At 41.5% G+C, this 17012-nt stretch overlaps 1 protein-coding gene across 3 annotated transcripts; it reads left to right on the top strand.

Moving 5' to 3' along the window:
• Nucleotides 1-38: 38 nt before the first annotated feature.
• LIG4 (DNA ligase 4) lies at nt 39-8882 on the top strand. Of its 3 annotated transcripts, none has more exons than XM_054013120.1 (2): nt 39-131; nt 4933-8882. In XM_054013120.1, exon 2 carries the CDS (start codon nt 4950-4952, stop codon nt 7692-7694), a length of 2745 nt encoding a protein of 914 aa, XP_053869095.1. In that variant the 5' UTR covers nt 39-131; nt 4933-4949; the 3' UTR covers nt 7695-8882. The 3 variants fall into 3 exon arrangements, with proteins under 3 accessions (XP_053869095.1, XP_053869077.1, XP_053869085.1); XM_054013102.1 differs by lacking the exon at nt 39-131 and adding an exon at nt 229-325; XM_054013110.1 differs by lacking the exon at nt 39-131 and adding an exon at nt 304-321.
• Nucleotides 8883-17012: the final 8130 nt, after the last annotated feature.

Raw genomic sequence — 17012 nt, 5'->3', positions numbered from 1 at the left:
GGGCATCATTGTGGTGCCTCCCCCCAACCTGATACTAGGACAACGAACTATTGCGTAGGACGGGGGGAGGGAGAACGGGACCAGTATCCTTTTTTCCTGGGATGAACCAACCCACGGGCGCAGAGGAGGGTGTAAGAGCTATTCCCGGCCAGGATTAAACCACTGCGCGCGGGGAGGGGTCCGCGACCTGGCGTCGTCGGGAAACTCCTTCCCTCCCCCCCCCTCAGCTTCCGAATGGGCGGGTCCGATGAACGAGTTTCCGGGTCGGTGCGTGGTCCCCAGTGACGTGTGCTGGGGCAGGAGCTGGGCTCGTTGTCGGTGGTGGGTGAGTTGGGCTGAAGGGGGGGCGTCAAGGTCGGCGCTGGGGCCGTTGTGACGCAGCCGCGTTACCCGTACTGGCCGCTGGGTGTGTAGGGCCGGGGTCCCCCGCTGCTCCCCCCACCCCCAGTCCGAGTCGCCCCTTTGGCAGGGCCCTGTGATTCCTCCCCTACCAAGAACCCCACAGCTGGGGGCGGGGGTGTTCTCATGACCCCCCAATGCCAGGTTCGCCATCATGCCCCTCCCCCCGGGCGGGGGCTTTGTGTGCACCCGCCTCTCCCTTCCCCCCACTGTTGTTATCATTGTATTATTATTATTTGTGAATAATGCAGGGGGTCAGTGTGTTGGGAGTATCAGTAGGGCTGGGATGGGCGATTGTTATGCTGGGAAGTGTTCCAGATGCCATCATCTGGTTGTTCACTGGGTAGGAAACTTTTGAAGGTGATTGAAGCCGTGTCTGTGCTAAAAGCAAGAGGGCAGTGGGTGCTGTGTGTCCCTGATTTCGCCCCAGATCAAGAGGCTTCTGGTCACTTATGCCTAGAACATTCTCAGTAGTTTTGAAATTGATCGGATGCAGCATTGCCTCACCCACTCAGCTTGACGACATTTCTGCCTGTCTGTGTGTAATATCTTTATGGGACCAACTTCTGTTTGTGTGTGAGAGAGAGAGCTGGTTACCCAGCGCTCTTCTTCAAGTCTGTGTAAGCTCAAAAGTTTGTCTTTCACCAACAGAAGCTGGTCCAGTAAATGATGTTATTTCACCCACTTTGTGTCTCTCATATTCTGGTACCATCACAGCTATAACAACATCAAGCGGAATGTAAGACCTTGCAAGCTTGGCTAATTATTATTAATTTGTGTTGTGGTGGATTGGGCCCCAAGGTGCTGAGTGCTGGACACCCAACACAGAAGGTCGTTCTTACCCTGAGAATCTTTGGACATGTCCACACCACAGATTAAGCCTGGGTCTGAGCCTGGGCTCAAGAAAAACCTTCTGTGAGTCCACACTGCAGTTGTGCTAAACTAGAGCTCAGACCCAGGACCCTGCAGGGTAGGAGGGTCCGAGCCCATGTTAAGCCAGGACCTAGGGTCCCTATTGGTTTCCTATGTACATGTGGCCCTGGCTTGACTCACATCTTGGGAGTCCTACAGATGTATCTCATGGTTCCTGGCAGCAGAGTGGCTGCGCTGCAGATAGCCAGCGCAGCGGGCCAGAAGCACTATTACTGCCTGGCCGAGTCCGCTCTCCTTTCCTGCTCTTCCCTCCATGTCCTATTCGCTGCTGTGTGGAACTTGCCCAGAGCAGGGAGCAAAGTTTCAAAGTGGGAGTCAGCTTCCAGGATGTTGGGGCTCATCTAGGGTTACCATACGTCCGTTTTTTCCCGGACATTTCCGGCTTTTCGGCAATGAAACCCCCATCCGGGGGGAATGGCCAAAAAGCAGAACATGTCCGGGAAAATGCCGGCCAGGCACTTCCCCTCCCGCGTCGGCTCTGCTCCTCCCCTGACTCTTCGGCTCTGTTTAAGAGCCAAGCTGCCCGAGCGCTATGGGCTTCAGGCAGCCCCCTTGCCTCCGGACCCCTGCCGCCGGCCGGGCACTTCCCCTCCCAGGCTCCGGCAGCGCAGGGTCCGGAGGCATGGGGGCTGCCCGAAGCACAAGCGCTACCGGCTTCACGGTTTGCCAGGCAGCCTCCAGACCCTGTGCCCCCGGCTGGGTGCTTCCCCTCCTGGGCTCCAGCTGCGCTGGGGAAGTGCCGGCCGGGGGCGCAGGGTCTGGGGGCTGCCCGGCAAACCGTGAAGCCGGTAGCACTCGGGCAGCCCTTTCCGTGTGTCTGGGAGTGGGAGGGAGGAGGGGGCAGAGTTAGGGCGGGGAAGGGGCAGGGTTGGGTTGGGGGTGGGAAATGGGCGGGGCTAGGACCCTGTGGAGGGTCCTCTTTTTTTATTAAGTATGGTAACCCTAGGCTCATCCCTTCCTGGGCCAGGCTGAGCTGGGAGCTCTACTGTTTTCCCTCCCTTGCAGGGCAGTGGTTGGTCCCTGCTCTACTCTCTGGCCCTTGCTCCAGTGCTCCCCCAGCCTTCCCTGGGGCTGTAGGGGCGGGGGAGGGGGTGCCCAGGTTGTGTGCACTTTCAGGACTATGAGTGAATGCCAGCCCCAAAACTTGCCTGCAGCGGTGCCTGCAGCTCCGGCTCCTCGCTGAAGCATGGAGCTTTCCCAAAGCAGGGAGTAAAATTCACAAAGTGGAGGTGGCTCTTAACTACTGGAGTGTTGGGGATCATCCCACTCTGAGCTGCACTGAGCCAGGAGGTTTACTGCTCCCCCTCCCTGCAGGGCAGTACTTGATCCCCGTTCTGCTCGTTGGCCCTTGCTCCCGGGCTTCTCTTGCCCTCCCTGGGGCTGTGTGTGTAGGGACACCCAGGCTGTATGCACTGTCAGGGTGGTGAGTGGGAAACAGCCCCAAAACTTCCCTGCAACCTCCTGGGGTACAGAGGGGGCAGGGATAAGGGATCCCCACAGAGTGCTGGAGAACACTGCACCCCAAGCCCTGGGGATGTACTTAACTGTTCTGCAGTCAGCAGCAGCCAGGCTCGGTGGGGAGAGGGGTGTCTTTTTCCTCTGATACCTTCATTTTATGTCAGACTTCAAAACAAACAGGAATGAATGAACAAATAAACACACCTTCATTGAACATCCAGTTTTAAAAATTAAGAATTGCAAAGTTTAAGTTTAATAGTTGACAGGCCTGGAGACGGATGTCCTAATTATACTCAGAACAGGTGCACGTGGGGATTTTCATGCCAATATGACTCAGCCTAGAGCTATAGAGCCCAATTCTCAGATTAGATGATAGTTCAGTATAAAGCCTTCTCAAACTGCAGTTGGTCTACTGACACAGCCACCAAAGGAGTTAATTATGTGGTTTGTGTACTCGTGCTCCTTGTGGCCATGAGTCCCATCAATAGCACCACTACAGTTAGGAAACAGAATGGGCAGTAGAGTTTTCCCACAATGCACATGTTCCTAGAGCTAGAGTGTCGATACTGGGGAGTGGGGGCTCTGGATACTATGATTTAGGATTGCACACTGCAGTGGGGATGCCAGAGCCCTAGGTTGGAGCATGAGTCAGAAAATTATTAATCTGTGGTTAAAATGCAAAGTAGATGCTCAAGCCCCAGGTCAGCTGACTCAAGTCCCACTAACGCTAGGCTTACATTGCTGTGTAGATGTAGCCACAGTGTAAGACCAGAGATAATAGGCATATACATCCAACAGACGGGGGGAGGTGTATATGTGTGTAGTTGTAATAATGCATGATTGATTGTAGTGCTCCAACTCCTTAACCATTTCTCCACTAGAAGAAGTAAAGAGTAAAAGTTGAATCCTACTGTTTTTTGTGCTGGAGTCAAAATTCCACTCCCCAAATAAAGAACATCTTTAATCGCTATTAGTGTCCCCAAAAATAACAGAACCCAGCACAACTTGGCACTGGAAAAATACAGAACAGGGAGTGGACATGCAGATTTCTGTGTCTCCTTCTCCAAAGTTGGGTTTTAGGTGATGGAATTAGGGGCCTTGAGTGCCAAACTTGGCAGGATGCATCATTTTCTGTTGGGCTGTGGCTTTTAGCCATGCCTCATCTTGATCAATAGTAACTACCTAAGAACCATCTAATCATGTACTACTAACCTGCACTATATTTAAATCTGTCACAGAGATGCAAGACTGTAATTCATTACTGTCCCTTGAACCATCTGATACCTCTGTTTAATTGAAAATAAGAAATGATTAAATGTCATAGACAGTCCTATTATATGATGCAAGATTTCCTCTCAAGTATGGGAGTCTGAATAGAAGGGAGAGGATGGTTTGAGACTAAGGCTGGGTGGCAGGAGATCTTGGATCAATTTGAAGGTCTGCCACAGACTTTTATGTGTCCTTGGGTTAATGGGACTTATGTTCCTAAGTGCCGCAGGATATGTCTACATTACAAGTGCAATGGCAGCACAGCTGTAAATGCTGCAGTTATGCCACTGTAATGTTGACACTCACTTCAATGATAGAAGAGGTTTTTCTATTGCTGTAGGAAAATCTTCCTCTCAAGAGGTAGTAGGTCATCCTAACCATGTTGAACAGATCATGACATTTTTCATAGTCCTGAGCGATGTAGCTATGTTGACCTATGTTTTAGGTATAGACCAAGCCTTAGTAACTTTTGATAATGGCCCTTATGCTTCTAAATCACTTAGGCACTTTCAAACATTTTACCTGTAATCTCATGGTATCTCTGTTCCCCATCAGTAAAAATTGGATAATATTTCCTTTTTCCATCCTTTTAACTGTTTTGTCAATGTAAAATTTATTCTCTTCAGGGATTTACAGCATTTTTTTTTTTTTTTTACAGAGCCTAGCACAAGGGGGCCCTAATTTCAGTTGGGGTTGTGGGGTGGTATTGTAATATAGATGATGATAATAATGGTAGTTAAACTAAGTGTAAAAATATCTACTGATTGTTCTATGTAAAAGTAATTTTTAAAAACCTACCTAATTCTTTTTAGAAATAGGGCAATTTGATGATATGTTTTCTTTCACTTTAAATATTTTTGTTTTTTTTAATAGTGAAAAAGTGAATCCTGATGTCTTCCACACCTACTTCTCAATCTTCCCCTAAACGAACTGTGGCATCAGTAGTTCCTTTTGCAGATCTGTGTTCAGTTTTAGAACGAATACAGAAATGTAAATCCCGGCCAGAGAAAACTAAGTATTTTAAGGAATTTTTAGATTCATGGAGGAAATTTCATGATGCTCTTCATAAAAAAGAGAAAGATGTCACAGACTCTTTTTATCCAGCAATGCGACTTATTCTTCCACAACTGGAAAGAGAGAGAATGGCTTATGGAATTAAAGAAACCATGCTTGCTAAGCTCTATATTGAACTGCTCAATTTACCCAAAGAAGGAAAAGATGCCCTAAAACTCTTAAATTATAGAACACCTACTGGCTCACATGGAGATGCTGGAGACTTTGCAATGATTGCCTATTTTGTATTGAAACCGAGGTGCCCAAAACAAGGCAGACTGACCATACAACAGGTGAATGAGCTGCTGGATTCAGTTGCTAGTAATAATGCTGCCAAAAGGAAGGACCTAGTAAAGAAAAGTCTTCTTCAGTTAATAACTCAGAGCTCAGCACTTGAACAGAAGTGGCTGATCCGGATGATTATAAAGGATCTAAAACTTGGTATTAGTCAGCAAACCGTATTTTCCCTTTTCCATCCTGATGCTGCTGAGTTACACAATGTCACAACTGACCTGGAGAAAGTTTGCAGACAACTGCATGACCCTTCTGCATCACTCAGTGATGTTTCCATCATGTTGTTTTCTGCCTTTAAACCTATGCTTGCTGCTATTGCTAATGTCCAGCAAATTGAGAAACAAATGAACCACCAAAGTTTTTACATAGAAACTAAACTAGATGGTGAACGTATGCAGATGCACAAAGATGGAGATGTATACAAGTATTTCTCCCGTAATGGGTTTGATTATTATACTCAGCAGTTTGGTGCTTCTCCCCTTGAAGGTTCATTAACTCCGTTTATTCATAATGTGTTTAAAAATAGTATACAAAACTGCATTCTTGATGGTGAAATGATGGCCTACAATCCCAATACACAAACTTTTATGCAGAAGGGAAGCAAATTTGACATAAAAAAAATGGCAGATGATTCTGATCTGCAGACATGCTTTTGTGTGTTTGATGTATTAATGGTTAATGATCAGAAGTTGGGTCATGAGATACTAAGCAAAAGATATGAGATTCTAAATGAGCTGTTTACACCAATAACAGGCAGAATACATATAGTTCAGAAAACACAGGCTAGCACCAGGAAAGAAGTAGTTGATGCTCTAAATGAAGCAATAGATAACCGAGAAGAAGGAATCATGATAAAAGATCCTATGTCCATTTACAAGCCAGACAAACGTGGGGAAGGCTGGTTAAAAATCAAACCAGAGTATGTCAATGGTCTCATGGATGAACTAGACCTATTAATTATTGGTGGTTACTGGGGAAAAGGTTTGCGTGGTGGCATGATGTCTCATTTTTTGTGTGCTGTTGCTGAGACTTCCCCTCCTGGTGAAAAACCATCTGTCTTTCATTCTATTTGTCGTGTTGGTTCTGGTTACACTATGAAGGAGCTATATGATCTTGGTTTGAAATTGGCCAAACACTGGAAACCTTACCGTAAAAGAGATCCTCCTTGTAATATTTTATGTGGAACTGAGAAGCCTGAAGTCTACATCGAGCCTTGTAACTCAGTCATAGTTCAGATTAAGGCAGCGGAGATTGTTACTAGTGATATGTACAAAACTGATTGCACTTTGCGATTCCCTCGAATTGAGAAAATAAGAGAGGACAAAGAGTGGCATGAATGTATGACTTTGGATTTCTTAGAACAGCTCAGAGGTAAAGCATCAGGGAAGCTAGCATCTAAGCACCTTGATATGGGTGATGATGAACCACAAGAAAAGAAACGGAAAACTGTACCAAAGGTTAAGAAAATAATTGGAATCATGGATAATTTTAAAGCCCCTGATCTTTCCAATGTAAATAAGATTTCTAATATATTTGAAAATGTTGAGTTTTGTGTTATGACTGGAACAGAAAACCATTCAAAATCTGAACTGGAAAGTAAAGTAGCAGAAAGTGGCGGTAATGTGGTACAAAACCCTGGACCAGACACTTACTGTGTTATTGCAGGAATTGAGAATGTCAGAGTAAAAAATATAATATCTTCCAACAAGCATGATGTTGTGAGAGCAGAGTGGCTTTTACAGTGTTTTGAAATGAAAATATTTGTACCATGGCAGCCTGCCTTCATGATTCACATGTCTCCAGATACAAAACAACATTTTGCATGTGAATACGATCGTTACGGTGACAGCTACACAGCAGATACAGATGTAACCCAACTAAAGGAAGTATTCTCAAGAATTAATAATAAAAATGATGAGAAGATGCCTTTGGACATGATTGCTGACTTAGAAGAACGTTATTTGTGGAATAGCTCTCCACTCGGTTTGTTCAGGCAAAATACCATTTATCTGGACCTTTATGCTGTTGTTAATGACCCCAGTACCAAGACCCATGGAACAATGCTATCAATTAGAGCTTTGGAGCTCCGTTTTCATGGAGCAAAAATAGTCTCACAGCTAAAGGAGGGTGTATCCCATGTAATTATGGGAGAAGATCATACCCATGTGAAAGAGATAAAAGCACTTAGGAGAACATTTGAGAAAAAATTTAAAATCCTATCTGAGCTGTGGGTAACAGATTCAATAAAGGAGGGGAAGTTACAGAATGAAAATCCATACCTAATTTAAAGCAGGTTTTAACTAGAAGTAAAGGCATTCTGATTAACTTGGTGGATTTAAGATTTGCTGAGGTCCTTCTGCATGTTTCCAGGTGTATACCTAGCCTATGGTTAAAGAGTAGCTCTAATTTTTATATATTGGAAAAGGAAAGGTAGCAGCTCCTGTGCTGGGGAAGGAGGGAAAGACTTCAGACTACATTACACTGTGGGAGGAAATGTCCAGTGCTAAAGAAATAATTACATGCTTTGTAAAACACAAAGATCTCCCATAGGAGATTGTTTTACTTATAGCTATGAAGATAATCTTGTACCACTGACAAAACTTGCCTTTATGTAAATACTGGCTATTTTATACCATTTGATCTTTCTGAAGTGTGAGATTGAATTTTTAAATCATTAATATTTAAAGAAAATATGCTATTGAATAAAGAAATTACAAAAAGCCTCTTAAACCAAAGCATTAACACAGTTAAATGTTTTTATAAAGTTCTACATTAATCATTGAATAACGATGGTACTATATGAATTTTAACATTCTGAAGTAGATATTCAACATATGTTTGAAAACTTTCAGAATCTATGCTGAGTGTAAATTTAGAGAAAGTGAGTTTCATGTATTTTAAGGATATTTTTTTCAGTAGTTTAAAACAGACCTGTAGAACTTTCATTAAGTGTTAAACATAACATCACTCATAATTGTATTGTCATAGCTACAATTTTAAAAAAATATTTGTATATACTCTAAAAGCTGTGAAATTTGCCATCCCTTCATTGTATCACAACTGTAGTTATTTTTGTACTTAACATGAATAGGGGTTGCAAACTGGGTCCTTTAAGTAACACTTCAATTTCAATAAGACTACTTGTGTAAGTGCTACTGTGTGAGTAGACGTAGCCTGGATCCAAAGATTTAGTTGAAGGGTGAATAAAAATATCAAAGTAACTTGTATATTGAAAATATGCACATATTTAAAAACTTGGGTGACATCCTGGCCTCATAGAAGTCAATGGCAAATCGCCTATTGACCTCAATGAAGTCAGGATTTCTCCCCTGATTTCAGCTTACCTTTCTATAAGTGATAATATATGGTTACTTTAAGGTATTCAGTAATGTATAGCATTTTATTTCCAAATACACTTCAGTTTTAATCAAGACTTTGTATTGAATGATTGAAATAAAGATCTATATTTTTTTTTATTCCAGTCTGAAATGTTATTTTAATGTGAAAATACTTCTGTAATGGGGGGGGGGGAGGGGAAATACGTGAACCTTTAGTGGCTGATCCTGCCCTATGAACATAAATAAGACTTTAGCCATTAACTTCGATTCTGTCGTGATCAGGTGCCACATAACAGTATTTGACCATATGGATTTTTTCAAGAAGAATTACATAAATAATTAGGAACATTATATCAAAGGCCAAATGGGAAGAAAGAAAGTTTTCTCATTTTTTTGCTTCCTTTTTATTAGTATAAACATGAAGGGCTAACTTTACAAATTATTCTTTAGTTAATTTAGTTTTCTAAAATAAACATTATAAACACCTATTTTTTTCTTATAATGTAGTTTACCAGATGAATCATTAAACTGTAGAATACATGAATCCATTCTTTTTTGTGCACTAAAAATACTAAGACGATGGATTTATTAAAATGGAAAAATTGTATACCAGCAGAAAATAGATACTCGTTCATGAGACAAATATTTTTGGTAAAAAAGTGACGCATCAAAGAGTGGGGGTCGGCTTATAAAGGGATCCACACCAAAATTTGATGATTTTAAACTCTATGGAATCATTGAATTGAATATCTAATCCATTGTCATTTTGTTTACATGGAGCTCCACAGGGAGCTGAGGGGCTCCATGCCTGCAGACGCTCTTAAGTAAACAAAACATCCCAACTCGCCAGTGGCTTACCCTGATGGGCTGGGAGCCAAAGTTTTCCTAATCCTGAAATATAGGGTCGGCTTATGAAAGGGTCATACAATTTTTTGCTATTTTTACCTATCCATTTTGGGGGGTCAGCTTATAAACGAATGGGCTAATGAACGAGTTTATATGGTACATAAGACACTCCTAACACGCAATCATCTTAAAAGGTTCCTTACAATGCAATACAACTTAGTTTATTAGCTTATATTAATGATAATATGTAATGAAAAGCATCATAGCAGATTTAATACATGAGATTTCCAACACCAATATGTTTTTTCTCAATTTTTTAAAAATCTGAATGTATTTGAATTTTTTTCTCTCCACCTTCTCTATTACTACGCCATTTTTAACCTGTCTTTCAAGAAAAATCTTTTGCCTTAATCCCAAGTATGATATACTACAAACAAAAAAGGGAGGAGTGTGGTTTTGAAGGTCAAAAATAAAACTTGGAACAATCTGCTGGCACCTCTTCCATGGAGTTGCTACTGGAAACATCATAATGCATACAGATATTCCAGATTGAATCACTTGTTTGTAGGTTTCACTTTCACCCAAGCTGCCTTCCACTTTCAAATTCTCAAGTAGTTCCTCCCTATTTGTCAAATCAAATCTAGAACAGCTTCTTCCCTAGTATCTTTATCCACCTTCTGAACTAAAAATATATGAGGGCCATCAAGCCCCCCAGGAATGGTTTATCACTCATTGCAAAGTGGTACTTTCAGAGGGAGACCTGGTAGAGAGGATTTTGATGCTGTTTAAGCTCAAGTATGGTACAAGAGTAAATCCTGGGTGTTTTAACAGGAGTGTTATGATGTTTGGGGGTCACCCAGATCAGTAAGACATTCAGTCACTGCTAGCCTTGTAATTTTGGGTACCCTTATGCTATGCTCCTATAGCTTAGAGCTCTGATAATAGTAGCAAGCTTTCAAGCAAAGACGTCTAACACGCTTCCACCTGCCTACTTACTCCTTGCAAAGTGACTCCAAGAGCCCTTCTGGTCCTGAGTCTCCCCAGATCAATCCCCCAAATTCTTAACTACCAGACACTCTGACATTCCCTTCTGCTTTGTCACCCCCTATGATGTGAAACCTGTTCCCAGTTATCAGTCCACTTGGGGCCGCCCACCCAGATTGTACAACAGAAACCTGCTTAGGATAAAAATAAACAAAAGGTTTATTTAATAGAAAAAATCATGGTTTTAAGGATGAAATAATAAGGAAAACCAAACACATACAAGGTACACAGAAAATAATAATAAAGATGCAACCTATATTAGCTAAATTCCCTTCTCTAACAAGTTACCTATTGCCTTTGAACAGTTTTCAAGTGTGCTGTTTATCATAGAGGGTGTGGTGCTAGCAGCTAACTGAGCTCAGGTCAGGACCACAAGGCAGTGTTAAGTGTCCCAATTCACTTGTTTGTAAATGTTAACGTTATTCCCTACCTTTGTCTGTAACCCGCTGAATGCTATTTACATTGTGTATGTATCCTGTCTGATGTGTACTAATGCAACTAAATTAGCCGGTTGGTGCAATGTCCTTTTTCATGTCTGTATCCTGTGCTTAATTAAACTTAAATCAAAGGATGTATTAGCATTTAGATGATTTAATTAATGTATGAAAACTAGTGAAATGCTAATGTTATTGTCTTCATCTACCTGAAACTCGTTGATTTACCTATAGACCATTTTGCTTTTCATAGTCTGAATGGCCTTTACTGAATGGATTATCTTTGAATGGCCTATTGAATGTTAAACAATGAAGATCACAAACTGTCTGCATTTGCTATTCATCAAAGCCCATGCAGAGAAGATGCCTGTCAGCTTGCTTGCCTATTTTAACTATAAAGATGTGGCCTTGGGAGCAATCTTTACCTCTGATCCATCTGAACGCTGACAGGGAGGGTCCAGGTGCCAGATAGAACATAAGAATGGCCTTACTGGGTCAGACCAAAAGTCCATCTAGCCCAGTATCCTGTCTTCCAACAGTGGCCAATGCCAGGTGCCCCAGAGGGAATGAACAGAACAGGTAATCATCAAGTGATGCATCCCCTGTCGCCCAGTCCTAGCTTCTGGGAAACAGAGGCTAGAGACACCATCCTTGCCCATCCTGGCTAATAGCCATTGATAGACCTATCCTCCATGAATTTACCTAGTTCTTTTTTGAACCCAGTTATAGTCTTGGCCTTCACAACATCCTCTGGCAAGGAGTTCCACAGGTTGACTTGGCATTATGTGAAAAAATACTTCCTTGTGTTTGTTTTAAACCTGGTGCCTATTAATTTCATTTGGTGACCCCCTAGTTCTTGTGTTACGATGAGTAAATAACACTTCCTTATTTACTTTGTCCACACCAGTCATGATTTTATAGATCTTTATCATATCCCCCTTTAGTCGTCTTTTTTTTAAGCTAAGAACTCCCAGTCTTATTAATCTCTCCTCATATAGCAGAGGCTCATACCCCTAATAATTTTTGTTGCCCTTTTCTGAACCTTTTCCAGTTCCAATATACACCTCTACCCCAATATAATGCGACCCGATATAACACGAATTCTGATATAACGTGGTAAGGCAGTACTCCAGGGCAGGGGAGGAGGGGCTGCGGACTCCAACGGATCAAAGCAAGTTCGATATAACGCGGTTTCACCTATAACGCAGTAAGATTTTTTGGCTCCCGAGGACAGCGTTCTATCAAGGTAGAGGTGTATCTGTTTTGAGATGTGACGACCATGTCTGCATGCAGTATTCAAGATGTGGGCGTACCATGGATTTATATAGAGGCAATATGATATTTTCTATCTTCTTATCTATCCCTTTCTTAATGATTCCCAACATTCTGTTCGCTTTTTTGACAGCCACTACACATTGAGTGGATGTTTTCAGAGAACTCTTTCTTGAGTGCTAACAGCTAATTTAGACCATATCATTTTATATGTATAGTTGGGATTATATTTTCCAGTGTGCATTATTTTGCATTTATCAACATTGAATTTCATCTGCCATTTTGTTGCCCAGTCACCCAGTTTTGAGAGATCCTTTTGTAGCTCTTCACAGTCTGCCTGGGACTTAACTATCTTGAATAGTTTTGTATCATCTGCAAATTTTGCCACCTCACTGTTTACCCCTTTTTCCAGATCATTTATGAATATGTTGAATAGGACTGGGCCCAGTACAGACTCCTGTGGGACACCACTATTTATCGCTCTCCCTTCTGAAAACTGACCATTTATTCCTACCCTTTGTTTCCTAACTTTTAACCAGTTACCAATCCATGAGAGAACCTACCCTCTTATCCCATGACTGCTTACTTTGCTTAAGAGCCTTTGGTGAGGGACCTTGTCAAAGGCTTTCTGAAAATCTAAATACATTATATTCACTGGATCCCCCTTTTCCACATGCTTGCTGACCCCCTCAAAGAATTCCATTAGATTGGTGAGGCATGATTTCCCTTTACAAAAATCACGTTGACTCTTCCCCCACAAATTATGTTCATCTGTGTGTCTGACAATTTTGTTCTTTATTATAGTTTCAACCAGTTTGCCGGGTACTGAAGTCAGGCTTACTGGCCTGTAATTGCTGGGGTCACCTCTGGAGCCCTTTTTAAAAATTGGCATCACATTCACTATCCTCCAGTCATTTGGTACAGAAGTTGATTTAAATGATAGGTTACAGATCACAGTTAGTAGTCCTGCAATTTCACATTTGAGTTCCTTCAGAACTCTTGGGTGAATACCATCTGGTCCTGGTGACTTATGACTGTTTAGTTGATCAAGTTGTTCCAAAACCACCTCTAATGACACCTCAATCTGGGACAGTTTCTCAGATTTGTCACTTAAAAAGAGGTCAGATAGGAGTCCAAAAAAGCCATTTTGGGGAAGCTCTGAGAGAATTTTTGAAAAGACTCTGAGTCTGGCAGATTGCTACATCTCTGCTTTTATTTTGAACCTACAAATGCTAATTCACCTGTAATGTATTTTCTTTGCTTTAACCTTGCTATAACTCTCATTACTTTTTCCTAATTAATAAATCTTCAGTTTTAGTTTACTATAGGATTGGCTACAGTGTTGTCTTTGGTGAGACCTGGAGTATATTTTGACCTGGGGTAACTGACTGACCCTTTGGGGTTGGAAGTAACCTAATTTTGGTTTTAATAACCTTTCATCATAAATTCTAGTTTGTGTGGGTGGTAAAGAGAAGTTAGAGAGCATAAAGGGACTATCTGTGGCTCCATGGTAAAACCAATATTGTGATCCAGGAGAACACCTGTTCCTGGCTTGGTAAAATGTAATGATAGAATATACCACCAGTCTGGGGTGTCTGCCCTGATTTCTGAAAATCTGACCTGAGTTTGGCACCGTTACAGAGGGAATCCAGTATTTCATGGACCACACCCAGTTTAGATGCATGCCCTCCATTTTTGGATAGCCTTAGTTTCAGAATCCTTCCCTATTAAGAGAGCTTTCTTTTCTTTTCTTTCATGGCTAGAGTTAATCCTTCCTTAGTTTTCCAAGTTTTGGGTTTTCTTTTCAGTTACAATGTCCTTCCATTAACTTTAATAGTCCACTATTGCCTTTCTATGAGTCTTACTGTGCTGGGTGCTTGGAATTAATTTTGTGCAAATAACTAGCCTGAGAGGTGCCCCTCCCTGTCTGGTTGCTGTGAGGTAATGTAGTTGCACCCTTGTAACAATTATAATGTTCTGCACAGCTATACGTGCATAAATTCAAAACCATAACCTGCATATGTATCTCCTAATGACCATCAAGTTCAGAACATTACACACTTTCATAAAAGATCTTACTTGACATATTTATAAACAATTACATTGTTTATAACACATTGATTGAATTGCTTATTCTTTGTTCAGACCCCCGTTCTGCCCTTAGGAAGTTTGGACCCTGATTGAGACACGGGAAGTAACTGTCCCACTCCTCAGTGCTGGTGAGGCCTCAGCTGGAGTACTATGTCCATTTTTGGGTGCCACATTTTAAGAAAGATGTGGGAAAACTGGAGAGAGTCCACAAAAGGGCAACAAAAATGATGATAGGCTTAGAAAACTGATTTATGAGGAAGCGCTTAAAAAACCTGGATATGTTTAGGCTTAAGAAAAGACTGATAAATCTTCAGCTTCATTAAGGGCTGTTATAAAAAGGATGGTGACCAACTGTTCTCCATATCCACTGAAGGTAGGACAATAAGTAATGGGCTTAAGCTGTAGCAATGGAGATTTAGGCTAGACTTTAGGAAAATCTTTCTAGCTATAAGAATATTGGGATAGGCTAGCAAGGAAGGTTGTGGAATCCCTGTCACTGGAGGTTTTTAAAAACAGGCAATCACCTGTCAGGGATGGTCTAGGTATACATAGTCCTGCCTCAGCATGGCGGAGATGGACTGGATGACCTGTTGAGGTCCCTTCCAACCCTATATTTCTATGATTCCATAGCTCAGGCCATGGAGTTTCACCCAGTAATTCCTGCATCAAACCCATAACTTTTAATTGTGATAATGCATATCTTTTAGAAAGACACCTAGTCTTGATTTAGACTCCAAATGTCAGGGAATCCACCACCCGTGAGGCAGGCCAGATTCTCTGGCCTGACTGGTAAGACTGACATTGACATTCAACTTTTGTAAGGTGGTTGTTAAAGCTTGATTTAACCTTTAATGCAAACTTTTATTAATGTGCTTTTATTTTTAATATCTATCTACCACTGCTACAAATCTTTCAATGGAGGCTTCTAAGAAACACTGTATTAAAATAAATTTCTATTTCTTTTTTGTGATGTAGCACAACTGGATTGTAGTTAGCCTCCTACTGTGGGTGGTGTTAAGGAGATTAATTGTTTATAAAAGTTAGCCAAATTTTGCTGAACATTTTTTATGTTTATGTGGAACTGACAAAATGCTTACATTTGGTGGTTTTCAATATTCAGAAGTGAGGAACTGCAGAACTCCAAAACAAAAAAGTCTAAAGGACAAAGTATTTTTATAATCTACAAGCAAGGCCTAGAAACTGTGAATATCATTCAACCCACTGAAAAAACTATTGCCACATCCAGACAGAAAAGTAATAAGTCAAGTTGATTAAAAAACAAAGTCAGTGTAATTGTGACAGAATGCACCCATGTTCACAAGCTACACACTATTTCAACAATCTTTGTACAAAGTATGCCTTTTTAAGATATCATTTAAAAACTCATAATTTACTCATGAGTATCATCCTGATAAACTATGTGTGGCAACATTGTATGTGAAGTTAGAGTCTACTGTATGGTATTATTAACACATGTTACAAACAGAAGTTGGCAAACAAGTGTGTCTCAAACAAAGGGATGTGTGCTCTGCTTAATTTGCATTTAAGCAGTAAACAGAATCATCAAGCATGAAGGGAAACAAAAGAAGCTCAAACACTTGAGGAAAAAGCAGCAGGGAACATCCTTCTTCATAGACTTTTGGTCTCCTGGTACCTAGCTAGAAATGTTTTTCAAGAGCAGTATTGAAACTGTAAAGAGGAGGAACAAACAGCCCAAAGCACCCACACACCCCCAACACCACCACCCATTGATTCACTGCACCTGAAATGACAAAATAAGTAGCCGTTGGACTGGAGAAGGGGTTCTGACCTAAGAAGTTTGGTCAGTAAGACTGCTGAAAGCCTGTGGTAATGAACTGAACATAATTTATTATGTTAGGTACCAATTGCGTTTTAGCTTCATTTTTTCTTGTAATCATTTCTGACTTTTATGCCTCATTACTTGTACTCACTTAAAATCTATGTCTTTGTAGTTAATAAACTTGTTTTCTTGTTTTATCTAATCCAGTGTGTTTAAATTGAAGTGTCTGGGAAACTCCATTTGCGGTGGCAAGTTGTGCTCATATTATTTCTATTAAAGAAATAACAGACTCGATATAAACTTGTACGGTCCCGGAGACATACATTTCTGGGAGAAAATGTAAGACTGGTGGTGTGTTGGGGTCACCTTGTGGTATAACCCAGGCTGGTGAGAGCCAGAGTGTAACCCAAGTGTGGCTGGCAGGCTGCAGTTGCACACAAACTCAGGGTGTGGCTTGCATGCTCAAAGGCTGTTTATGAGCCATGTGGGAGCTACTTCAGCAAGGCCTTGTAAGGCACCCAAGATTACAGGGCAAGGGTGGCACAACTGCTCCTTAGTCTAAATTGTACCCTGCTATGTCACAGTAATCATATAAAGGGTCTTGCTTTATTTCAGAAATACATTTCAGAAATAGCTGGCAGCAGTCTAGTGTTTCAGTGTTAATGTATTAATCTGATGTTTCAATATCAAAGGATCTTACTTTAGTACTGAAACGTTAGCCTATCTGCTGCTGTTGTGCTTCTTGTCAAAATAAGTAAAGCCATTTTTTGTTACATTTTG

Source organism: Malaclemys terrapin, chromosome 1 (assembly GCF_027887155.1).
Source record: "Malaclemys terrapin pileata isolate rMalTer1 chromosome 1, rMalTer1.hap1, whole genome shotgun sequence".
NCBI lineage: Eukaryota > Metazoa > Chordata > Testudines > Emydidae > Malaclemys > Malaclemys terrapin.
Note: the sequence above shows the minus strand (reverse complement) of the source record. Positions and strands in the feature narration are given on the sequence as shown.

What these genes read in the sequence shown, in the direction of transcription:
- LIG4 (XM_054013120.1), top strand. Translation starts at nt 4,950, where the DNA reads ATGTCTTCCACACCTACTTCTCAATCTTCCCCTAAACGAACTGTGGCA.